The sequence below is a fragment of the Podarcis cretensis genome, assembly GCF_951804945.1.
Source record: "Podarcis cretensis genome assembly, chromosome: 4".
Classification (NCBI taxonomy): Eukaryota; Metazoa; Chordata; class Lepidosauria; order Squamata; family Lacertidae; genus Podarcis; species Podarcis cretensis.
The window spans coordinates 74,182,629-74,207,690 of NC_137173.1; the positions used below are offsets into that span (position 1 = coordinate 74,182,629).

At 43.3% G+C, this 25,062-nt stretch overlaps 2 protein-coding genes and 2 long non-coding RNA genes across 4 annotated transcripts in view; 2 read left to right on the forward strand and 2 right to left on the reverse strand.

Annotated features, from left to right (window-relative positions):
* NIPA2 (NIPA magnesium transporter 2) overlaps positions 1–377 on the reverse strand; it is a 16,637-nt gene extending 16,260 nt beyond the window's left edge. Inside the window, exon 1 of the mRNA XM_079972886.1 lies at positions 191–377. The gene's annotated coding sequence lies outside the window, so the exon portion shown is untranslated. The remainder of the gene's footprint in view (positions 1–190) is intronic.
* LOC307214384 overlaps positions 1–13,713 on the forward strand; it is a 14,090-nt gene extending 377 nt beyond the window's left edge. The window contains exons 2-4 of the long non-coding RNA XR_013838016.1: positions 12,024–12,121; positions 12,692–12,767; positions 13,554–13,713. This is a non-coding gene — a long non-coding RNA (uncharacterized lncRNA). The remainder of the gene's footprint in view (positions 1–12,023; positions 12,122–12,691; positions 12,768–13,553) is intronic.
* On the forward strand, positions 4,615–7,699 carry LOC307214431. Its single transcript, XR_013838080.1, has 2 exons — positions 4,615–6,995; positions 7,263–7,699. It is a non-coding gene; the product is annotated as an uncharacterized lncRNA (long non-coding RNA).
* On the reverse strand, positions 9,944–24,791 carry NIPA1 (NIPA magnesium transporter 1). Its single transcript, XM_079973005.1, has 5 exons — positions 24,440–24,791; positions 20,381–20,428; positions 13,741–13,831; positions 11,663–11,823; positions 9,944–10,846 (listed from the first exon to the last, which is right to left on the reverse strand). The coding sequence occupies exons 1-5, from the start codon at positions 24,594–24,596 to the stop codon at positions 10,335–10,337; spliced, it is 969 nt and encodes a 322-aa protein (XP_079829131.1). The 5' UTR covers positions 24,597–24,791; the 3' UTR covers positions 9,944–10,334.
* Positions 24,792–25,062: the final 271 nt, after the last annotated feature.

Below are 25,062 nucleotides of genomic sequence, written 5' to 3' on the forward strand. Positions count from 1 at the left end.
GTGTGTCGTGTAATCGCCGGCTCCGTGCAAGCGCCACACAAATCTTCTTGCATCCCCTCCGCTTTGCATGCTCCGCGCGACGCCGAGCAAGAAAGCAAAGCGCCGCTTGGCCCGGGGCAGGAGGCCGGCCGGAGTCGCGCGAGGTCCGGCCCGGAGAGAAGCCACCCGCCGGAGGCCCAAGCCCCGTTACCTGCAACGGCGGCGCCTCTTTCTTCCTCATATCCCGCCTGCCCGGAGAGGGGCCGCGGCCGGCGCAGCGGCGTCGGAGAGGAGGAGAAGCAGCAGCGGCAGCGGCAGCGGCAGCGGAGGAGGCCGAGGCGTCGGAGGAGGAGGCCGAGGGGAAGCCAAGCGCCCTTGCCAAGCGCGCGCCGTCGCCATGGGGAAAGCCCCGCTCAGGTGCTGGGCTGCTCCGCGCCGTCGCCCGCCCTCCGCGCAAACCCACGCGAGAAACTCCGCCGGCGCCCTCGCTCCCCTCCCTTGGCACGCCAGGCGGAAAGGGAGGAGCGACGAGCCGGGCGGAAGCGGCCTCACCGAGGGAATATGTTTTTGGGGTGGGGAGGGATGTCACGTGAGAGTTTCCCCATTCCTCCTTGCGGGGAGGTGTGTGGGGGAAATGGGGTAAGGGAGACACCCAAGCTTGCAGTGCAAATCTGCCAAGGAGTCGTGCGAAGTGCGCGCGAATTTTGGAGCAGGGGCCTTGTTTGTTTATTACATTTCTGTTGCATTTGTTTATATTGCATTATTTAGCTTTAAGGTGGCGTGCACAGTTTTCCCCGGCCCACTCCTCCCGTTTTATCTTCACAGCAACTCTGTGAGGCCGGCTGAGCAGCAGTGACTGGCCCAAGGTCAAACCCAGGTGTGCTTCTCGGTGGAGTGGGGATTTGAACCCTGATCTCCCAGTCTGACCACTTACACCACGTTGACTATACAGTACTTGATATAGGGTCTGGCTGCAGCTCTCGACTGAGTGCGTAATGGCACGTGTAGCAAATGGGAGGCCTTGTAGTCGCTTTGTTCTTGATTTCATGTACAGGTGTGCCGTTGGCCGCTAGGTAAAGGTAGAGGGACCCCTGACCATTAGGTCCAGTTGTGGCCAACTCTGGGGTTGCGGTGCTCATCTCGCTTTATTGGCCGAGGGAGCCGGCGTACAGCTTCCGGGTCATGTGGCCAGCATGACTAAGCCACTTCTGGCAAACCAGAGCAGCGCACAGAAACGCCGTTTACCTTCCCGCCAGAGCGGTACCTATTTATCTACTTGCACTTTGACGTGCTTTGGAACTGCTTGGTTGGCAGGAGCAGGGACCGAGCAACAGGAGCTCACCCCGTCGTGGGGATTTGAACCGCTGACCTTCTGATCGGCAAGCCCTAGGCTCTGTGGTTTAACCCACAGCACCACCTGCTAAATACCTGATGGCTAATGTGTGCGTGTTTCCAGTGGAATTCCCAGCTACAGAAAACATACCAAAATGGGTTAGAGTATCTGTAGATGACCCTGGAGTCTCCTTCCAACCCTACAATTCTGTGATTATCATGGACCCATAAAACAGGGAAGAACTACCGCTTGCTATTTGCTCTTCTCACTGTGAGTTGTTTATTCTGTCTCCTGGGGCTACTGCTTTTTGTCTGGCCAGCATCTAATTGCTTAAGGGCAGAGTTCATTTGAGAAATATGAGCCCGCAGTTTAAGCACCTGATACAACTGTAAGATAGTGGAAAAAGTTGCCCTGGAGGGTTTCAGACCTCATTAAAGAGGTTTAGTCAGTGGATGTAAACTGTAGATCCTATCTTGGGTGAAAAGGAAAACTAGGGGAAGAGCACAACATGGGCACGTGTATGTAAGCCTGGTTCCCCCTCAGCATTTGCTTGTGGGGAGACATGTGGGGCCTAAGGGTTCAAAACTATGGTAGGATGCCAGGGCCCCAAAATGGCACACGGGGAGAAATGAGACAAACTTAATAAAATGGGGCCCAACTCTATATAGGAGAGTAAGCAAGAGATTCAATTAAATATACAATTTTAAAAACATTGAAAGAGGAGGGGAGTCCCAACGATTTAGCTATATTAGTCTGGCTACTTCTAGGCTGCAATGCAACAGTAGACCTTCAACCTCTGTCCTTCCCTGGCTGTGAGCTGAAGAAACACTGAGAGGTGGTTCGGTGGTGCTCTCACTTTTCTTGCCTTCTCTGAGTGGTTCTGAAAAAGACAGTTCTTTTACTAGTTTCTTTGTGGTTTCTTCCCCTGAAAGCTGTTTGTGGACAAATGCTGTGTCCCTCGGCCTGAAAGCAAGATGAGCACCACAACCCCATAGTCACCTTTGACTGGACTTAACCATCCAGGAGTCCTTTTTTAAAAACCTTACTTCATGAGGTTGCACATCCATATGTATGCACACACACCTCTATTTTTCCAGCTTGTTCTGCCCAGTTATGAGTTCACTGTTCCTAACAAAGATGTTTGCTTTTTAAAAGCAAAATAATAGGGGCAGCATCGAGAGGAAACTGCAGATTTAAGAATGCAGCATAAGCTATGGAATTTGGTCTCGCCAGATGCAGTGATGGCCACCATCTTGTATGGCTTTAAAAAAAGGAGATAACCAATACATGTACAACAAAGCTTTCAATGACTATTAGCCATAATGGCTACAGACCCTCCAAGTGTACCAATTTTCCAGGGATGTCCCTGATTTAGAAAAGCCATCCTGGTTTCTGATTTGATCCTGGAATGTCCCACTTTTCCTTAAGTTGTCCTTATTTTCATTGGAGAAATGTTGGAGGGTATGGAGTTATTCAACTCCCAAGCCACCTGATGGCAATCCTGTGTAGGGAAGGTTTTTAAAAAATGTTTTATGTTTTTATTATGTTTTTATATATGTTGGAGGCTGCCCAGAGTGGCTGGGGCAACCCAGTAAGGTGTGTGGGGTATAAATAGTAAAGTTATCATTATGGAATGGGACGTCCCTAATTTCATCAGAGAAAGGTTGGAGGGTATGTTCTGCCTCTGCACACAAGAGGCAACAATGCTTCTGAATGCCAGGGCTCTTCTGAAGTATTGCCTTTTAAAGGCAAGTACCACCTGGGTTTCCTTTTAGTTCAATATATCTGAAAAGAAACATACAGTACTACAAAACTCTAAAGGTCAGATTCACAACCAGTCTGGGTAGTGCAATGGGCTTTCGCCTCTTTTCCCTCATGCCCCCAATTGGTTCTAGGGAGTCAGAAGAACCCCTAGAACAGTGCATGGGGGCCATGGGAAAGATAAAGGGGAGACAGTTCTGTATGGCAAGCAGAAATCATAATAGTGTGACATCTACCGTAATTCCTAAGTTTCTTTTACCTTAAAAGATTTATGATGACTTGTCAAGTCCCTTATTCAAGATCACTATGACAACCTAAATAGGCATAATGGGATATCTCCATGGTATAGTGGTACCTCAGGTTAAGAACTTAATTCGTTCCAGAGGTCCGTTCTTAACCTGAGGTACCACTTTAGCTAATGGGGTCTCCTGCTGCCACTGCACGATTTCTGTTCTCATCCTAAAGCAAAGTTCTTAACCCGAGGTACTATTTCTGGGTTAGCGGAGTCTGTAACCCGAGGTACTACTGTATATTCATGCACTAGTGTAATGAATGTGTCGGTACATTTTAATTATTTCAAATTAAAAGTTATTGTTAGCTGTGCCTCGTGTTTGTTTATCCCTCTCTCCACTGCTACACCTGCTGCTTAGGAGCTGATAACTTTCTCAAACTGCTTGCTTACTCCAGCCAGCATCTAAATCATTAACAATTCGACCTACCTTTCGCACACCAGGTGCCTCTGCATGTAACCTGAAGTGCTCTCTCCCACTGCATAATTCAGAGGTGGCTTCCTTACCGTGCTTTTCAGCCAGCTTCAAAAACTGCTGTTGCCATTTCACAGTGAGTTCTGGTTCTAAAAACGGGCGGAATCTCATTAACAAGCCCAGTTCATGTCTGCAAAAGTTCAGACATGCATATTCAGAGTTTTTCTGCTATGGCATTGCAACCACTCCACCATGTCCCATTTAAACGCCCATATTATTAATCTTCTCTTACAGGGCCACAAAAAGAATATATATATATATATATATATATATATATATATATATATATATATATATATATATTGCCATTCCTGTGACTTACACTGCAACCGCTACGTGTTTGGGGTCAGATATGGCATTTGTCATGTCATTTGGCCTTGTATCACTGTTTTGTTTTTAATTTATGGCAGGAGGGGGCGCTACAGTTCTGAACAGTGAAAGAAAAGGGGGAGAAGCCTTAATGCACTGTAGGTGTAATGTTTGCCAAGGCGAAGTCCAAACACTGAAAACAAGTTTTAGAGCTAAGCTAAGCCCCAATTTAAATTAAGCCATAAAAGTGAATGATAAGATTACTTAAGTACTAGGGTCTGTCACATCCCACTGCTAGTAGGTTAGCGCCTTAGGTAGGATATAAACATTTTCTTATCTTTGTGAAGGAAAAACAATTAGTGATTTTGACTGGAGGATTAGGAGAAAGCCTGCTAGTGAGACTGTGAATTACTCTCCTCAAAAGGTAACAGAGCTATGAAGAAAAATCTCAAAGCAAACACGGAACTAGAAATTTTTTTTATTTTAAAACAGTACACATTAATAAATAGGTCTGTTGTCAGAATCCTTAATAAATAGCCTTTGCTAATTTACAAGGCAAATACAATATGCCTATAACTACTTTTTTTTAAAGCAAAGCTAAGGTTATTGAGCATTTGACAAATCTATATACACATTGTTTTGGAAGCTAATAAAATAGTCCTCTTTAGTCTGCCTGAAGTAACTATATTGCAACACAAAAGCATTTAAGCAATCAAGCCCATAGCATTTGAGGTTTGCTCCCTTTTCCATTATTTGAATCCACATTTTGATTTGAGGCCAACCAGCCAACACTACTTCTACTAGAAGACAGAACAGAAGACTATTTCACCTTTAGGTCAGGGATGGGGAATCTGTGGCTCTTCCAGATGTTGTTGGACTCCAGGTCCCATCAGCCCCAGCTAGTATGTTGTAGTGTGTTGTAGTCCAGAAACATCTGGAGGAATACATGTGCCCCACACCTGTTGGTGTGGCTCTATGTAAGAAGTCCCCCCCCAAGTGCAAACCTATATGCCAACTGTGTGTTCAAAGAGCTCTGAAATCTTTAAAGTCCTCCATTTATATTAGAAAGTGCGAGTGGTCCATCATGCAAGTGCAGTCCAACTTTCAGTACAGTTTATAGGCTCTCTTTATTTAATCTTAATAAAATGGAATCACAGCTTCCATTTCAAAATTCAGTGTATTTGACTTTGTAGCTAGTTTTTTTTCAGTATCACTACATTCAGCATAAACCAAGTTTATTACTAAGATAGTTTCATATAAAAGAAATGAACATATTCATATAGATTAATACAGTGCTTTTTTTTCTTAAAAAATGTTTAGGGGTACTCTCATTTTCCTACTCATATTGAAATACTACCCCCCAATTAGCCCAAACTTAGATTCACAAAATGTTTAGGGGTATTCGTACCCCAGCATACACCCAGAAAAAAGCACTGGATTAATAAATATGAATCTTTCTCTCATATACACACAATCTCAAACTCACACACATTTTGAAATAGTTATTAGGAGAAATAATTTCTGTAGGCAGAAACTTAAAAGACAATTAAAGAGCACTTCATATTTATTCAGAACTACCAGTAAGTCCCACATTCTTTAATGATGCTTGCTCCCTAGTCCAAGTAAGAATTACAGCCTTTGTTCTAAGTATTTCTGGGGTTGCTCTATCGAGTTTCTAAGTATTTGTTAGTGGATTGTGCCTAAAGTCTACAAAAAAAGTATTCCTGTGTAAGCAGGCTATGAGTTGCAACCTTGGTTTGCTTTTAAAAAACACACATTTCATATTGTGTTGTATTTAGGATATTACAAAAATGTTTTTTGGCTTCATCAGAAAGGTTTATTACTATTAGACTTCAAGTCAATAAAGCAGTGGATAAATATGTAAATCCTACATCATGTTTCTCAACAGAATAAAGTGTCTTCTGTACATCATTATCATACTTCATAAATATATTATGAAATGCCTTTAGAGCATGCTCAACTATAGCGCAATGCCCTTCCATGAATATATGGTCCACTGAAAATAATTAGAGCCCAAGCTTATGAAAATGTTTTAAGTGCCTAGGTATTGTACAATCAATGTGTACAAACTAGGCAACAAACTAGAAAGTGCAATTCAAAGTCTGAGGAAGACTGAAGTTGAGGCGATAACTGCATATTTACCGGTATTTCCCAGTATGGGACACCAATCAATACTGTAAGGAACTTAAAACACACAAACAACCAAAGTAGTAACAGCAGAGGAAGATCAGGGAATGGAAGGAAAGTATTGTTACTAGCATTACTATTACTGTTGATTATTTTACACCCGGAATTCAGGAAAACTGACCTTCACACAGGGTAACAAAAAACAAACAAACAAACAAACAAAAAACGGAAGGGAAAACTATTAGTTGAACAGAGTAACAAAAATAAATGCATCTATTTGCCATTCAAAATGTCAAATGCCAAGATATAAATTATGTGCAAGGCCGCTAAAAATATGTCAGAACGTTCTTCTATTCTTGCTAGTTAGTGCACCTAAAAACAAGGCCCATATATCAGAAATCAACCTACATAAGTCAGTTCAAAAAGTGTCACAAGCAGAGAGTGGGTGCATTGCAGAAAGGTGACAGCACCACAAATGGCCTCAGATGGACTTGCCATGCTCTACTGCCCAGACAAGGGATGGCCAGCTGGCAGGCTCCATAGTCATTTTTACCTGTCAGCCCTTCCCTTTTAAAATCAAGGGGTAGTAAATCAAGTATATGTACACTCTTAAGGAAAGCAAAAATGTTTTTTTAAGTTGCAAGAATGAGAGAAATCCCATACTTTTAACGCTACATCTCTCTCGGATTTGTCTGAAGCATGTATGTTATACATAAGCATATATATATATACGGTATATTTGTCTTTATTTGACTCGCCCAGGACGACAAAGAGAAATGAGGCCGGGGGGGAGGCTGGCACTGCAGCATAAAGGCTGCTGGACACGCCCCCCATGGCACCTGGTTGGACAGCCACTGGGGGGGGCGTGAGTGCCAGCCAGGTGTGCTGGAGGCAGGGGGCAACGCCCCCTGCTAGGAGCGGTGCTCGGGCTCCCGTCCACAACCACTCCCCTCTCTTTCAGGGAGGAGAGTCTTTATACATAAGCATATATATATATACGGTATATTTGTCTTTATTATGCTTGAGCACACAAACATACACTCTCCATAATTGTAAAGAGCTTCCTTCAAGATGGCATAATCTTTATTATGGAGCCTGACAGGGTATGTTTGGGTGGCAAAATAGATTTCTGCCCCTGAAACATTATTGGGAAGACAGAGTGTCAACCTTCCCCCCCTTAGCCATCCCAGGCCTAGACAGACAATGCCTCGTTCAGTCAAGAATACATTTGTATAGGATTTTAAATGTGCATAAGTACCAGCATACTTGGTTAGGCACTTTTTCGTAGAGAACAATAATGCACATGAGCATTTGCTCTAATTTCTAGAATGAGATAACACTCCTAGCCGTGTGCCTACCTACATTAAGGAAAACTAAACTGAGGTCATCATAAGTCAAAAGCTAGGGGGGGAAAAACAGCTGTGATTTAATCTCTGGATATATATCTTTTAAAAAAAACAATAAGAAAAGAATTACCACATCTCAACAATTTTCTTTTAAAAACTTTAAATGTCAAGCACACCTTGTTTAAAAAAATACAGTGCCATGGAATGATTCCCTCCAGAAACTTACCATCACAAACAGCAAGCTTCCACACAAAACTAATACCTAAACTTTATGAATACTGATTAAGGGCAGTCATCCATAAATCCACCTTTCTCAGACAAGTGTCCTCTGGTGAGCAGGACACATGGTGCGCCGATAAGACCCCAATTGCACTTCTGAAGTAGGTAAGAAACATTAGGATTCCATTCCAAGCAATGGGGGAGAATCCCAATGTTTCTTACTTTCTCCATATCCTACAAAAATAGGAGAAGATCTTGCTTCTTTCCCAAGCCTTCTGTTCATGTCAGGAGATTTTTGGGAAGGGTGATTTGGTGATTACCACCGTACAAGCCAACACAACATTTGTGGACCCTTGATTAAGGGTCTTTTCACAAGTCACAACTGGTGACCACCATCACATTTAAAGTGGCTTATATTTATCTACTCCGACATGTGTCGACACGGTGAAAGAGATACCTATGGGTAATCCAAACATTAACAGTATACATCTCTTGTATAAACTCTCAGGCAACATGAGAAATGCCCTTTTATCTTATCAAATTCAATTTAGAAACTGACGTCCCATTTGTAATTTTCCAGACAAACCTTACAAGAATTGCAGAACTTCTGTACTGATTATTTGTGCTAATGTAGAAAACCGACAACTCTCTATGCTGCAGTTGTCTAACTTTGTTGTTTAACTTTCACCCCACAGGGTAAGTAACATTATTGCCAGGACAGGAGTGGCTTTTAATGAGGCTGAAGCTGGAATCTGAATTCATCAATTCGTTATTTGCTTTGTGAATACAAAAACTGAACTTCCAAGTTCACAGAATTTTAAAAGTAATGCATACTTAGGAAAAGGAGTGCATATTTGGATCAATACTCCAATACCTATGTTATGTATCTTTGGAACTGATAGGAAAAATATATTTCTATGGCTGATGTCAAATGCGTTCAAATTAATTACTAATATATATTCAAATACCCTGAAGCTGTTAAAATGAAATCTGAAGGTACATATAGCAAAGTAAATTCTTAATATCTGAATCAGGTGTACCAAAGTAGCTGGTCGTTTTGCTAAAATGAGAGAGTTGTGTGTCTCAAGCAAATCTGAACTGTTTTCCAGCAATATCCAGGCTCTGCCTTGTGAATGACTGAAGAGTTACTTAGGCTAATGGCCTAACCTTTCCTTGACTGGAATTGAACATTTTTCTTTCCTCTAACAGAATCACCTAACCACAACCTTCCTTTTGCCCTAAAAAGTGCCAGTTCAAAACCTGACTTCATAACCTGTGTTATGAAGTAGTTTACTTGGTTAGAAAAAAAACTGGAAGGCTGTGAATGGGCAATTTTAGAACACCTCTCTTCAGAACTCACACACAACAGGAGGTGCATGGAAGTTACCACAAAGTCACCTCAGTTATAAATTCAGACTAGTATATATGAAATTGTGCTGCTGTTTCTGACCACTTTGCATGTTTGTAAGCAACGAAGACTGCCAAATGATAGGGGTAAATGAACTGCCCCATGGAGGTTTTCAAGACACACCTTCATTCAAATTATGTAGTCTTTTTTAGAATGCAAAAGGCACTGAAGTACTTTCCAACTATTTACAAATGACCAACCCAAAAAAAAAAAAGTAGAAAAGTGGTTACAATCTGCCATGATCCTCACATTCTTGTCTGTTGATTATTAAAAGCTCCTGAATTCATGTAATGTGTTAATGCACTTCAAATGCTTACTGTGAAAAAAAGGCGTATCTGTAAACCGACTGCTGTATTTACTTAAGTGTGAGCAACTATGTCCTGCTAAGAAAATATTTTGAGAGACAAAAACACTGCTCTGTATCTTGGACTTAATTATGAGCTCTTCAGCGCCATTCCAGATTACAGAGAAAGTCAGTGAGGGAAGGAAATTTACCAGTGTACAGATTCTGAAACATGGATTTAAAGAACCCTCAAATAAAGCTGTGAGAAAAATGAATTTTGTGACCTAACAAAATATATATTGGGGGTGTTGGGGAGGGAATCCAATCTAAATTTCTGAAGCGTATCTACATTTTTCAAAGGGACAGCTTATCATTCATTACACCTGCCCAATGGAGCACAGAAGCTGGATTTAATTTATTCACAACCATGTTTCAGGAAGACATTTTGAAAACTTCCAGAACACTTCCACCTTCACTGTATACATCACCTTCCTAGGGTGAAGAAATACATCAGCTTTTGCACTGATGCAGTTCTTACCCGCCTGCCGTGAGGGGTATAAGAGTATTCCATTTTAATACCATTTAGATAGTTGAAGCATGGTAACAGTTAGTTCTAGAGAAACTGGATTGAGAACACCAATTCATTTCACATATTCCAACAAGGAATGAAAGGCTCTGTTGTTCTCTGGGCTTAGAAATCAAAGTCTCTGTCATTCCCATAGCCTAGAAGTGGAAAGGCTTTTATTATTTTCTGGGTCATCCAGTCCCTTTTGATATCATGGTATTAATCAGTCTTCGTATTGGGCTTATTTAAATCCCCAATACTGAAATTGAACTCCTTGAAGACTTGTATGAGAACAATTCCAATAGATACAGTGGTGAATCCACAAGCCATCCCCAAGAAATCCACCACTCCAACATTACTCCACTCTCTGAACAGGATGGCTGAGGCCAGCAAGACCAGAGTGGTGAACACTACATAGTAGATGGCACCAAACACCGAGGAGTCGAAACATTCCAGAGCCTTATTGATGTACCTGAACTGAATTATGATGCTACATCCTAATACTGCCAGCAGGACCAAACAGAGGTAAAGTGCTCTTTGACTCGATGGGTTATTGTGAAAGATATCTTGAGCAGCTAGTCCAATGCCTTTTGTACTGGGCACTGTGAAGCTTCCTAGCAATGAGCAAATGCTGATGTAAACCATAATATTGGTGGGTCCGTGAGCAGGTGCAATCCAAAAGATAAGCAGGAGGAGCATGAGAAGGACAATGCAGAGGTAACCCACGAACACTGAAAAACAAAAAAAAAAAAAACAGAATGGCAGCATGGTAAATTTCTACATAAAGGCAATTTTACAAAGGACATTTTTTCATGTTTACAACATGCCTATGCCATATGCTCGTAGTCAGAACAGAAAACTGGAATCAGCTTTGAAGGAATATAGTGTATGTTTTCTTCTGTTCTGTCACCTATTTCTTGGGTTAAAAGCTTGTATGAAGAGTATATAAAACAGATCAAAATTTCCCCAAAGGAATACATCCCATAGTACTTATACCTAAAATAATTGCCTATTACTTTAATGCACAGCCTTCTAATAAAAAACTGTTGGTTTGTTTTAAAAAAACTAATACACTGATAGTTGCTACAGTCTTGTGTAATTAGGTTGGTTAAATTCCACTGGCTTCAATTCTGCAGGGCTGCAGCTAATTTGTCCTTTAATAATGCACTGAAGCATACCAAGAACTTAAGCAGATAAACAGTTCTTATAAAAAAAAAAGCAAACTGGCTTGTCTTATTATGCTTCCAACGTTTTCCTGCAGTCACAGCCACAAATGTTCTATTACCAAGAAACAACTAGCTGAATTCAATGCAACTTGCTTCTGAGTAAACACGTTTAGGATTGTGGAGCAATTCAACTGCAGTCATTACATCACATTAAGATACAACATCTTTTTCACAATGCAAAACTGCTTGGCAACAAGTGCAAATGAGGCGATACCTCATGTTGGACCAACTTAAACTGTATTTTTTTGTTCTGTGAAACTGACACAGTTATTGAGACTCAAGACTGAGTTGGCAATGTGATTATCCCAAGGAATTAAATACCTGGATTTGTGAGCTTCTCTTCAAGTTCGGCCTGTGTGGTGACACTTTCAGACTTCGGAGAATGGATTATGAGAACAACAGAACCTGCACAGCTCAGCAGACAGCCCAGCTTGCCAAGAATGTTGAGTTTTTCTTTCAGTAAGTAGGAAGCTAAAATGGATCTTTCAAAGAAGAGAACCAAAGAAAAAGAACATTTTATTCAAACTTTCAATACTGTTAATTTAATTCTAAGGTAAGTCATTACCCTTTATCCTCCACCTTTTTTGGCAAGGCCAGAAGGATTTGTTTGTTCAAAGTGGTTTATCTGTCTCTGAATGTGGAGATAAGGGATCAGTTTTAACATTTGACCTTGGTTTGGCAGGTGGGAGGACAAAATGGGAAGAAGACACTTCCCTCTCACACTTTTGGATGACCACAAAACATAATTTTATGGAGTCTTCCCTGGAAAATGCATGTAGGGTGTGTATATTTCCTTCACTCAGTTCCAGAGGGTAAACCATTATTTATTTTTTTAAAAGGAAAACAATAGGAGACTCTCAAGCAGATGAATAACCCAAATAACGTATATTGAATCAACTGATATCACCTTTTGCCAAACCCACTAAAAATATTTGGCAGCACTCAATTATTTATGTTGATAATTTATATACCATTTAATTACAATCAGCTCTAAGTGGAGTGCAAAAGCTCAATAGAGTAAAACTAAAAAATTAGTCAAAACCATAAAATCAGAATTCAGTTAAAATAGAATAAAAATGTCTTTAGTAAACATCAGATATTCGACGTGGAGGGGGATCTTTTGATCTCAGCTGAAAGGGAGTTCCTTAAAAATTGGCACACAATACTAACCACAGCTCCTGGTGGATGGGAGCCATCCATCTGAGCCATACGGGGTCACTGACAAGGACTCCCCCAAATAGTGATCAGGCAAGGACATAAGAGAGCAGCCCTGTCAATCTGTTTGGGCAATGTAACTTCTCTTTTCCCTTCTCCATTTCACTGTGTGTCCTCAAAATCTGCTCTGGACAGTCCCTCAACCCTTGAGCAGATTTTTGAGGTGCATGGAGACTGTGGGGGGAGAGAAGAGAAAGGATAAGCTTATCGTGTGAGTATAAGTCTAGTCAGTGCTATTTTTCTGGAAAATTGGTCCTGGAGCTCACCTCCCTCTTAGAATGGCAACGGCACCCACCTGAGAGGTGCTGGAACTGAGTTATGGCTGAAAAAAAGCCCTGTGTCTAGTCATTCTATGTTGGATCTTTGAGGATGGATAGAACACGTGATCCAGATTAAAAGCAGCACATTTGAGTCTCACGGGTGGCGCTGTGGGTTAAACCACAGAGCCTAGGACTTGCCGATCAGAAGGTCGGCGGTTCGAATCCCCGCAACGGGGTGAGCTCCCGTTGCTCAGTCCCTGCTCCTGTCAACCTAGCAGTTCAAAAGCACGTCAAAGTGCAAGTAGATAAATAGGTACCGCTCCAGCGGGAAGGTAAATGGTGTTTCCGTGCGCTGCTCTGGTTCACCAGAAGCGGCTTAGTCATGCTGGCCACATGACCCAGAAGCTGTACGCTGGCTCCCTCAGCCAATAAAGCGAGATGAGTGCTGCAACCCCAGAGTTGGTCACGACTGGACCTAATGGTCAGGGGTCCCTTTACCTTTTTACTTTCAAAAGATGAGATGAAAGTATGTGCTGAACTCTCACTTATTGAAATAAATGCCATTTTAAAAAGTGCAAGATTGTGCCCCATGTGCTTCATTTTCTTTGGGTAAGTCTGGAGAGTTAAAACGGGACTGAAGACCCACAAGTTTCATCCTTTACGCATTTGACCTGTGCCTTCTTGAGCAATGGAATTCTGCTTGCACAACAGGATTTCTGATTTCTCTTTCTCCCCAGTTGAGTGGAGTAGTAATTCAAAACATCTGGAGGCTGGCAAAGCCTGAATTAGTAGAATAGACATGGCACACCGTACTGAACTGCGGCCAATACCCGATTCATTGTCATTTCTTGCTGGTATTCAGATATGAACTCTATATACAGGCATTTATATCTGTATAAACTTCAAAATAAACAAAATCCTTACCCAAATGGAACCCCAAGCGCTCCAAGAGGAGTTACCAGAACAGTAGGAACTGCAGTGTAAGCTAAGAAATTCCCGATTTGGCCAAGGGCCACTGTGGAAAAGAAATGCAAATGTGTCATTGGCAAAACAAAACAGGCTGCTGCTTGCATCAGAATTCTGATCAATGATAATGTTACACTTTACTGTTCTGCCTTCTGGGAAACATCTGCATCATGCTGCAATCCTATATCCGTTTACATGAAAGTAAGATTCATTGAACTCAGCGGGACTAACTTCTGAGTATACATGTACTGTGCTGCCGAGTAAAAATCAGAATTTTCCAGCTATTAACTTAAAAAAAAACCTACAGATCTTAACATTCTGAAACTTAGTATGGGGTAGTTGCTAATAATGATAATGATAATGATATGCTGCCCATCTGACTGGGTTGCTCTAGCCACTCTGGGCAGCTCCCAACAAAATATTAAAAACACAATAAAACATTGTGTGTTTAAAAAAATTCCCTGAACAGGGCTGCCTTAGAGCATCAGACTAGGAAAACCCATGTCTCTATCATCACAAAGCAATGAAACTCACTGGATGCCCTCAGACCAGTCAATCTCTTTCAGCCTCTCCAACCTGAAATGTATGCTGCCTTTCTTTGGAGGAATGGTGGGATATAATTGAAACAAATAAACACATACATTTGCAATAAGAATAACTACCAGCTGGCAAAAATAATCACAGCCCAATCATGCTTCAGAAATACAGATCCAGTGTGGGAGGACTTTTAATTAACAAGCACAGGAACATGAACATGCTAGCTACATTTTATATTAAGGAACTATTATTATTATTTCTGAAGGCAGCCCTGTTTAGGGAAGTTTTTTTTAATGACTGTTTTAATGTATTTTTAATCTCTTGTTGGAAGCTGCTCAGAGTGGCTGGGGAAATCCAGCCAGATAGGTGGGGTATAAGTAATTACCGTATTTTTCCCTCTATAACACGCAGATTTTTTCTCCTAAAAAGGAAGGGGAAATGTCTGTGCGTGTTATAGAGCGAATGTGTGGTCCCTGGAGCCGAAAAATCAGGCAAAAATCAAATCGCGGCGCTTCACGGAGAAGGGAAAACTGAAAAGAGGAAGTGGATGCTTTCCTGCATTCTGCCTCAGGGTCTTATTGCCCACCCACCTCTGTTTCATTGCTGTGTTTGCTGAAACGGAACAAAGAGCAGGGAAAGCCCCTCCCCTCCAGGCAAGCAGAGGGGAATTCCTCTCTGTGCTTCTGTGCTGCTGGGGGAGAGGGAGAGAGGGGGGGGGAAGGGAGAGAGGGGGGGAGGGGGAGGGAGAGAGAGGGGGAGGGGGAGGGAGAGAGAGAGGGGGGAGGGAGGGAGAGAGAGAGGGGGAGGGAGGGAGGGAGGGAGGGAGGGAGAGAGAGAGAGAGAGAGAGAGATAGCTGGCTTGGGTGGGGGGAAACTTTTGCCTTTCTTTCCTCCCTCCCGTTAAATCCCTCTCCTGCATTCTTAGCCAGCTGCTTCTCTGCACACCCCTCTCATGTCCCTTATTTGTTTTTCCTTCGCTCCCCACTTAAAATGTGGTTACAAAGCATAGGTCCACATGGATCCTCAGGATCTTTGCATTGGGTCACCCCAAATTCACCACCAGATCACATAGCATGTCCATGGCTACAGCCTGCCCCCCCAAAATCACGCACCCACTGTTGCCTGGGGCTGCAATGGTGCAAAAATGTGGGTAAAAAGCATGGATCCACATGGATCCTCAGGATCTTTGCATTGGGTCACCCCAAATTCACCATCAGATCACATAGCATGTCCATGGTTACAGCCTGCACCAAAAAAATCACGCACCCACTGTTGCCTGGGGCTGCAATGGTGCAAAAATGTGGTTACAAAGCATGGATCCACAGGGATTCTCAGGATCTTTGCATTGGGTCACCCCAAATTCACCATCAGATCACATAGCATGTCCATGGCTACAGCCTGCACCAAAAAAATCACGCACCCACTGTTGCCTGGGGCTGCAATGGTGCAAAAACGTGGTTACAAAGCATGGATCCACAGGGATACTCAGGATCTTTGCATTGGGTCACCCCAAATTCACCATCAGATCACATGTCTGTGGCCACAGCATGAAGCCCAAAAATGATACATCCACTGTTTCATTCAGAATGTTTTTTCCCTTGTTTTCCTCCTCTAAAAACGATGTGCGTGTTATGGTCAGGTGCGTGTTATAGAGCGAAAAATACGTAATCATGATCATCATCATCATCTTACTATAATTTAGACGTAGGGAAGTTAAGGATGCGCTGGGGCCAATTCCCCTGTCAAAAAACCTCAACCTTTGGTAGCACACAGCTAAATGTGAAGGTGCTTCCGTACGTGGGCTTAGGCTAGGACATTTGAAACATGAGGCAAAACTGGGGCATGTTCTTAATTAAGGCAAGTGTATATACAGGAGAAACAGAAGAATGCAAACAGGTAGACAAAAAAATGCCAAGAAAATAACCAGATGTTAGGATGCTAGGAATCTACTATAATAACTCCAATGTTTAGGCTACAGAAAAGGACACAACATCTGCATAGCTTGCATACCAAGACTACTTAGTCTGTTCTTGTGCATTTTTCCATGTCTAAAGAGAAAACATATCTTTGTCTCACACCATATGGGCATGTTCTAGGTTCCCACAGAAGCACACAGTAATGAAAGAGTGAAGAAGACATGGTGAGGAAGGCACACTTTGACACAAAAGGAAGATTTCCATGAGAGGCTGGGTCTTATGACAATGGCAACATAATTCATGTACTCAGCAAAACATATCAACCACATTTCATATTTATATGAGAGGATATGCTTGCAGACAGTCTGGTCTCCCACTAAGCTCTTATATGTATATTATTATGTGCATATGAATAAAGACCCATATAGTCCACACTGATCTGTGGGGGGGGGGGGGAGTGTTGGCCTAGTGTTTTCTATGTCAAATTGATTTTAGGTACAGAGAGAATGGTTGCAGTAGCAGAATGAAAGAGAATGAAAGCGGGAGCAGTCCGTTTTTCTCTGTACCTAAATCATCTCACTTCTGACATCTCTAATCTAAAAAAAAAAATGAGGTCTGCTGAACCTTCATTGACCAGTGACCGGATTAAATATTCACAAGCTGGGGCCTGACTTACAGGTGTGGTATTGAAATGAAGTAAGGTGAGGTGGTAGCTTCAGGCAATGGGTTTTAGGAACCATTAGAGATTAGGGGTTGTTTATGTATTTCTTGCCGCCATGTATTTTTTAAAATTATAAAATAGACTCTTGAAAAATCTGCCTGAAGGAAGAGGCAGTGGCAGCAGATGCCTCCAAGTAAGGTTCAACGTGTACACTTCATGCAGGTTGCTAGACACACTGTGGTGTTTCTCTGGGGTAGGCTTACACAGCTTGTGGATGAGCAAGCCGAATGCTGTTCATCGGTCATGAAACATCTTTGGACTTCCAGATGCTGGGGAAAAAACCATTCCCCTGTTTTTGCAGTCATGAGTTGTCAGAAAAACACAGGGTAGGTTGACAGATGTGTCTGGTGGGCTGTTTTCACCCTGACTGCAGGCTTTCCCTGGAGCTAATACCATAGGGTCAGCAAACTTTTTCAGCAGGTCCACTGTCCCTCAGACCTTGTTGGGGGCCAGACTATTTTTTTTTTTTTTGGGGGGGGGGAAATGAACAAATTCCTTTACCCCACAAATAACCCAGAGATGCATTTTAAATAAAAGCACACATTCTGCTCATGTAAAAACACCAGGCAGGCCCCACAAATAACCCAGAGATGCATTTTTAAAAAAAGGACACATTCTACTCATGTAAAAACACACTGATTCCTGGATCGTCCGCAGGCCGAATTTAGAAGGCAATTGGGCCGGAAGTGTAAGAGTGCGTGGGGGGGGGGGGGAGGGAGATGCAAATGCTTGGTTGTATCTTAGAAACAATGCCTGTTAGATAAACAGTTCTGGACAATGAGTGGTACTGTAGAAGGGACTTCCTTCTCAACCTCTTCCCTTTCACTCTCACCACCAGCAGGGGAAACAGGTCTGGAAAGCAGGAATATGACTATAGTTATCAAGGGAGATAGCCTTCTAGGGAGTGCAGCATCTCCCCTCTTACTGGCAACTCATGTCTAAGAAGCCTTGAATTCCCTTTCCTTGTCGACAGTCTTGTTGTCTCCCGACAAGAAAAGCTGGCTGATGCTCTCTAGGGGCTGGGAACTGCAATGCCAAGTCTCTTTCCAAAAAGTGGCAACGGCAAAATCAAAACCTTTTAAAGAAAAAAATTGGTGATGAGTCTGCAAGGTGTGTCCCTATGGAAAACCAGTGAGGTGGAAAAATTCAAAATGTATTATCTAATCCTAACATTAGCAGTCAACTATGCCAATCATTTTCTAGCCTGACTGACTATGAATGTCACTTATATAAGGTATTTGTGCTTCTAACCGTTATCAGCGTCCCACCTTAATTCTCAGGGCTTGCTTCTCCTTCATATCTCATGCCTGAAGGCTGACTCACACAAATGCTTCTGAGGTTTCTTTCTTTAATAGCAGGTGCACCAATATTTTTTTTTTTTGGGGGGGGACAGCTGAAAGGGGTTTGTGTGAATCAGTTCTAACAGCAAGGCTTACTATTGTTGCTGAACATTGTATTTACTGGTACTGTAGTGTTGCAATGGATTGAGCCAGTATTGTTCTTCACCTAATGTAATAATGATAATAGTAATAATTAACCAGAAATCCTATAGCAGATATCTGAACACACCAACCTCTGGTTTGTTGGATTGTTTGCTTTTGCCTGGCCATGTATGCCCTGACAAACATGATGGAGAAATCAGTTATGTTAAACTAGAGGGTATGAATTGTGGAGGCAGTATGGTGCAGTGGTTTGAATGTTGGACTAGAACCTAGGAGACCAGGGTTCAAATCCCCACTGGGTGACCCTGGGTCAGTCCCCGTGTCTCTGCTTACCTGACCTCATCATTCTACAGACCTTGGGCCAGGCACCATCTCTCAATCTAACCTACTTCACAGTGCTTTGTGAGAATACAATGAAAGTGGAGAACCATGTGTGCCACCTAGAGGTGACTGGAGGAAAGACAAGATATTAAACGTAGTGAACATGTAAATAAGTAAATTTCTCGTGTGTGACATGATTCACTTTCAGCTACCTCAAACTGAGTTGTTGAGGATTTTCTGCTGACAGAGGACAGAACTAAGCAGATTTTTTGATCTCTAAAACCACAGAAGTGGCCTCAACAGTCCTGGATAACTGCTCTATATTTGGCAAAATATTATCATTACCTCATTAATATAGAAGATGACGATGATTAAAATTTGAGCATTCTAATAAAGATCAGAGGGGTTAACATTTTCAGTTACGCTAAAAACAGCAGAAGCTTTTGAAAATGTGAAACCTTTGATGCTTAAAAGACTTCCTATGGGGTAACACAATAGGCTTCATTAAAAAAAGAAAGAATCAAAAATGTGCAACAGGCTAATCAAAGTGCCCATTTATAAGACATGTTACTCAAAACCTTCAAGTAAGGAGCAAATAGTAACAGAATAGGAGGGGAAAGAACACCAATCTAGCTACGAGTTCCATGCTTTTGTATTTAGCACAAATACAGCACCTTTAAAACAAGACAAGATACAAGTAGGTTAAGTTCACTCTTTTACAGAACACTCTCAGCACTGCAGAGAGGGACCACAGGAATCGGTGGAAGGTCTGCTGTGCCAGCAGAATGCAACATAAGGCACCTGCATGGCAGATAACATCCGCAGAACTCTCCAGATACACTGGACTAAGAATGTACAGTGGTGCCCCGCAAGACGAATGCCTCACAAGACGAAAAACTCGCTAGACGAAAGGGTTTTCCGTCTTTTGAGGTGCTTCGCAAGACGAATTTCCCTATGGGCTTGCTTCACAAGACAAAAACGTCTTGCGAGTTCTTGCGATTTTTTCCCTTCCCCCCCCTTTTTTTAAGCCGCTAAGCCGCTAATAGCCGCTTAGCCGCTAATAGCGCTAATCCGCTAAGCCGCTAATAGGGGTGCTTCGCAAGACGAAAAAACCGCAAGACGAAGAGACTCGCGGAACGAATTAATTTCGTCTTGTGAGGCACCACTGTACAGGATGATATGGTATCTATTCCACCAGCATTGGTTGCCAGTCCATTTCTGGATCCAATTCAAGGCGCTCACGATAGTGTTTAAAGCCCAAAATGACTCAGGCCCCAAACATCTGAAAAACCGCCTCCTTCCCTACAGACCCTCTTGGGTCTTAGGATCAGCAGAGAGGACCCTGTTGTAGTTCCCCTGCCCTCAGAAGCTCAGAGTGGGGCTGGGAGAAGAAGTAATTTGTAGAAGCCCATATGCTGTGGAACTAGCTCCCCACAGAGGGGTATCCTTATACTGTTTTCAGAGAATGCTGAAGATGTGCTTCTTTAAGCTTTGAGATATGTGGTGTCTATTCTTAAACTTATTTTTAGTGTTGTATTTTAAATTGTTGTAACCCTTCCTGGGACCTTAGGCTGAAGGGTGGGTAACAAATTAACCACCACCACAACACCTTTCCCCTGCTCTAGCACATAAGAATAGGATTTATTAGTTAGTATACTTACTTGCAATGGTGCCTGACCACCAGACTATGTCTGTTAGATATGAAGTTCCTAGAGAAGAGAAGAATCAGAAAACAGAACGTCAACAATATTGCAAAAACCTTATCTGTATACAGTGGTACCTCGGGTTAAGTACTTAATTCGTTCAGGAGGTCTGTTCTTAACCTGAAACTGTTCTTAACCTGAAACACCACTTTAGCTAATGGGGCCTCCTGCTGCCGCCACCCCGCTGGAGCACGATTTCTGTTCTCATCCTGAAGCAAAGTTCTTAACCCGAGGTAATATTTCTGGGTTAGCGGAGTCTGTAACCTGAAGCGTATGTAACCTGAAGCATATGTAACCCAAGGTACCACTGTACACTCTACAAATCACAAAATGCTGCCCTTTCTCCACATCAGGCCTGTGTCAAATCAAATAACTGGCCCTACTAGAACTTGGTGTATAAAAATACAAAACATTATTATTCTAACAAGCCTACACACATCTACTCAGAAGTAAGTCCTATTACAGTATGTGGGGGTTACTCCCAGGTATATGGGTATATGATTGCAGCCCAGCCCTGGTCACTTGTAGGGAAAAGAAGCAACCCTGAGCTTCTGGTGTCATTCTCAGTGTTGTGACTATTAAATACAAGTATGCTCACTCTGCATTGTTTTGTAAAACAAAGGAAGAGATTTCGGAAAATAGCCTTTTTGTGCCAATGTCAACCCACATCACAAAGGATGGTTTTCTCTTTTATTTAAAGGCAGTTTAAGAATAGAGTGTATTTGAGGTCTTCGGGGGGGGGGGGGAGATAGATAAGTTTTGTCCCAGCCTCAGATGAAACATATGGACCAGCAAACTTGTTTTTAAGGTTTTGAATAGAGCAGGAAGTGACTTTCTATAAACATGAAAGTAGAAACATAACTTTTCTCCCAGCAGTATTTGAGCAGCATTTGAGCCAAGGATGTGTGTGTGTGTGGGGGGGGGGTACATTACATTATACAACATTCAAAGTCGAAAACCACACCGAAATGAAAGGCTATCTCTTCATGGAAAAGCTGGCCCTATTATATCAGTGTCCAATTCTAAAAACAAAATCCAGACAAACATCTGAACAGGTCATGTGCTTATTTTAGGATCCCTTCATGCAGAAGAGTAGCAGGAGCTACCAACTGAATCTTCAGAAAAGCCAGACCTTTCATCTGATTCTCTTTTCAACTACATTTACAAGAGAGTCTAATAACACAAGTTGAGGATTGCAGGAAATGAAAACTAGACATGTTATATCATACTGTCAGCTGATAGTGCTGCAGTTCAAGTAATCTGCTATATTTCAGGACACCCTGAGCTTAACATTATCAGGAACAATATGTTCTTAAAGCAGTCAGTGATCAGAAACAGTTTTATGAGGCACACCCAATTTTTTTGGGGGGGGGGGAATTCTAGTTACAGCGGTACCTTGGGTTACATACGCTTCAGGTTACATACGCTTCAGGTTACAGACTCCGCTAACCCAGAAATATTACCTTGGGTTAAGAACTTCAGGATGAGAACAGAAATCGTGCAGCGGCAGCAGGAGGCCCCATTAGCTAAAGTGGTGCTTCAGGTTAAGAACAGTTTCATGTTAAGAACAGACCTCCAGAATGAATTAAGTTCTTAACCCAAGGTACCACTGCACGCAAGTATTAAAAAAAACCCCTCCTACATCCCTGTTGTTAAAAGAAAGGGTACTGCAAGCAACCTACAATTATTATGCTGCAGTCTGTTTGTAACAAGGATGGGCAAAACTGTGGCCCTCTGGGTATGGCTACAAAATTCTGAACACTGAACATGCCTGCTATAGCCAATGGGAGTTTGAGCCCAACAATATCTGGAGGCTAACAGATTCCTCACCTCTGATTTATCAACTTAACAGACGAATCCTACGCAGAGTTGAACATGTCTAAACCCATCCCAGAAAAACCAACCCCAAACTAGTAGACTTAAGTCCATTTATTTCCACATATTTGGGCCGCTTGGCTGCAATTCTGTGCATACTCTCACTTGGGAGAATCGCCTTCCTGAGGCAGGACAAGTCCAATACATTTGGCAGCCTCACATCAACTCCCACTGTGCCCCAATTCTGGCAACCATGTGTGCATGTAGATATATACACTACTTTGGTCCAATCTACTGGTAAATAATATTATTAATGTGGTCTCTGACACCCACCGATGTTTAATTTGCTTAAGTCAGTGAAATGAAACAAAGTGAATTTTAGTACTTTTTGCCACCTTAGGTCTAATCACATAAAGAACTCGGGTAAGATTCCAGTCCCTGCCAATCTTATGCTATTAACATAACAAGAGAGCAATATTGTTTTTAAACTGGACATATTATACATGATAGTTTCAAACATGTGAGTCACTTTGTCTAATTTGTTCTGTGAGCTGCCAGTCATCCTGGTAATTCTTCTTTCTGCCCTTGCGCTTAAGTTATTCATCACAAACACCCAAATAAACTTTATATAACAGATGACAAGATGCCGCCAGTCAGGAAACCAGGGAAATTTCCTATGTTGTCTTACAGCAAGGTCTTGTTTAGGTAGCAGAATCAGATGGTTTTGTAACAGGACCGGGGGCAGACTGAGGGCAACAATGCCCATTCAGGCCTAGTTTCTGGAATGGAACAGCTTACATATTAGAAATGCCACGTGCCAGTATCATCCTCCTGCCTGTGTCTGATTTGAGCATATTGTTTCTGCTCACCTCAGGTGCTCCCACGAGAAAATACCTGTACAGCAACCACGGGATGACTAAATCTAAGTTACACAAAAATTGCATGCTAATTGCAAAGAGTTGTGCTCTTCAAGTCTGGTCTGAGGAGTTTTATGCTCATTATACTTGTAGGAGAACTAATTATCACGGCAACAATCCAAAGAATGAAGCAACTAGTTACATTCTCCCACGGGGGGGGGGGGTGCGCCCGTTTTTCAAACTGTGGCAGCCGGTACATGCCACATGGAAAAACACTATTAAAATGGAAGGGATGTTCAAAAGCAGTTTGGAATATACTATATGGTCCTGTGGGGTGGGTGTGTGGGTGTGTGTGTGTGTGAGAGAGAGAGAGATTGAGAGAGATCCCACTGGAAATTCTAAAAGTTCTTCTCTGAATAACAACCCCTGAGACACCTGTGGATTTTCTTCAGCGCCCATACATTGCATTCATGATCATTCAAATTGTTTGCAAGTCCAGTGGGGGAGATCAGTCCTCCCCTCCTTTGTAAAATAGGAAAAAATAGGAAATCATAAGCACTTAATGCCTAAGCAAGTTGCAGGACCTCAGGGTTACAACTTCCTCCCCACTACTCCTGACATTTAGCTTCTTTACTCAACATTGTCACTTTCTGGAGGATAAAACTTTAAACTCCTGTGTGGAGTAAATGCCCTGGATCCATAACTCACAGAGTTTAGAAAACAAAAATAAAACTTTCAAACGGTGACTTTGACAACAAAGCAGTTTCCTTTTGGAAGAGAAACCTAATTTGGACTCAAAGGGTCGCCCCAGCCCACGGGGAGGAGTTGCAAAGACTGTAGCTGGATGGGCTGGGCAGCCGACGGGGTTAAATTCAGGCACTGCCTGCAGCGGCCATGAACCTGCCCACAGGCTCCAAAGATGCTCTTCTTCGAGTGCAGACAAGGAGCAGTGCTACTGCATTGGACAGAGATTTCTCTCCCCCCCCCCCCCTTGATCACATTCATGCCCACACACAGCCGCACCCCCTCCCTCCAACACCCAACTCCTAGGTGTGATGGAGCATAGGAATTAATGAACATGATGCCTGTTAGACGAGATAGGATCGGATAGCAGGGAAATCATGGAACCCCTGAATAGCAGTGGGGTGCTAGGCAGGAACACAAGGGCTGGCGAAGATGTGTTTTGAAGCATGGGGTGCGCGCGCCCCCCCCCACCTTCACACTGGAGGGGAGGAGGTGGACCTGGGTGCAAATAATAACCGACCCACAACCGTGGTCCAGGAAGAGGGATCGGGGCGAAAAGGCCCGTAGGAGGTGTCCCCCCCCCCGAATGCCCGCCCCCTACCTCGTCCTCTAGCGCGCACGATCCCTTTCTTTTGCAGCACAAACGTGGATCCATTCACCAGGCTGGAGACCACGGCCACACTGAGACCCAGCGACACCGCCGCGGGGCCTGGATTGGGGGAGCCCCCGTCCCCCGCCGCAGCGACCGTCATCCTCATGCCCGGGCGGTGGCAATGGTGGTGGTGCCAACCCCGAGGAGGACGTCCAGCGCCTCTCCGACCCGGCTCCTTCTCCGCGTTCCTGAAACCGGCGGCTGATCTCTCCGCGGGATCCGCCCTGAATTACGGAGCTCCTCCCCCAGTAGCTGCTGCTGCTGCAACTGAGATCTCAGCGCCCTCTGGCACCAAAAGCCCCGCAGTCCAAAGTTGAGCGGTTGTTGCTCCTGCCTGGCTCTGCCCCCCGGAGATGGACGGGAGGGGACCACGACGACGAAGAAGGTCCGTTTCCAGCATCAGCGCCCCCTCTGCAAGTTGCTGAGCGGCCCGGGCTCTGCACCATGACATCATGGCGTTGCACCATGACGTCATGCCCATGCGGGCTGGTGACGTCGATGGGGAGCCGCAAGCGGAGCTTCAGCCGCCAAGGAAGGGAGGTTGCCGCCGAGAGAGGGCGTTGCCGGCCGTT

What these genes read in the sequence shown, in the direction of transcription:
- NIPA1 (XM_079973005.1), bottom strand. Translation starts at nt 24,596, where the DNA reads ATGAGGATGACGGTCGCTGCGGCGGGGGACGGGGGCTCCCCCAATCCA. An exon ending in GCGCTTGGGGTTCCATTTGG is followed by an intron (nt 11,824 to 13,740) that starts GTAAGGATTTTG and finishes CTTCTTTGAAAG; the next exon opens with ATCCATTTTAGCTTCCTACT. An exon ending in AGAGAAGCTCACAAATCCAG is followed by an intron (nt 10,847 to 11,662) that starts GTATTTAATTCC and finishes TTTGTTTTTCAG; the next exon opens with TGTTCGTGGGTTACCTCTGC.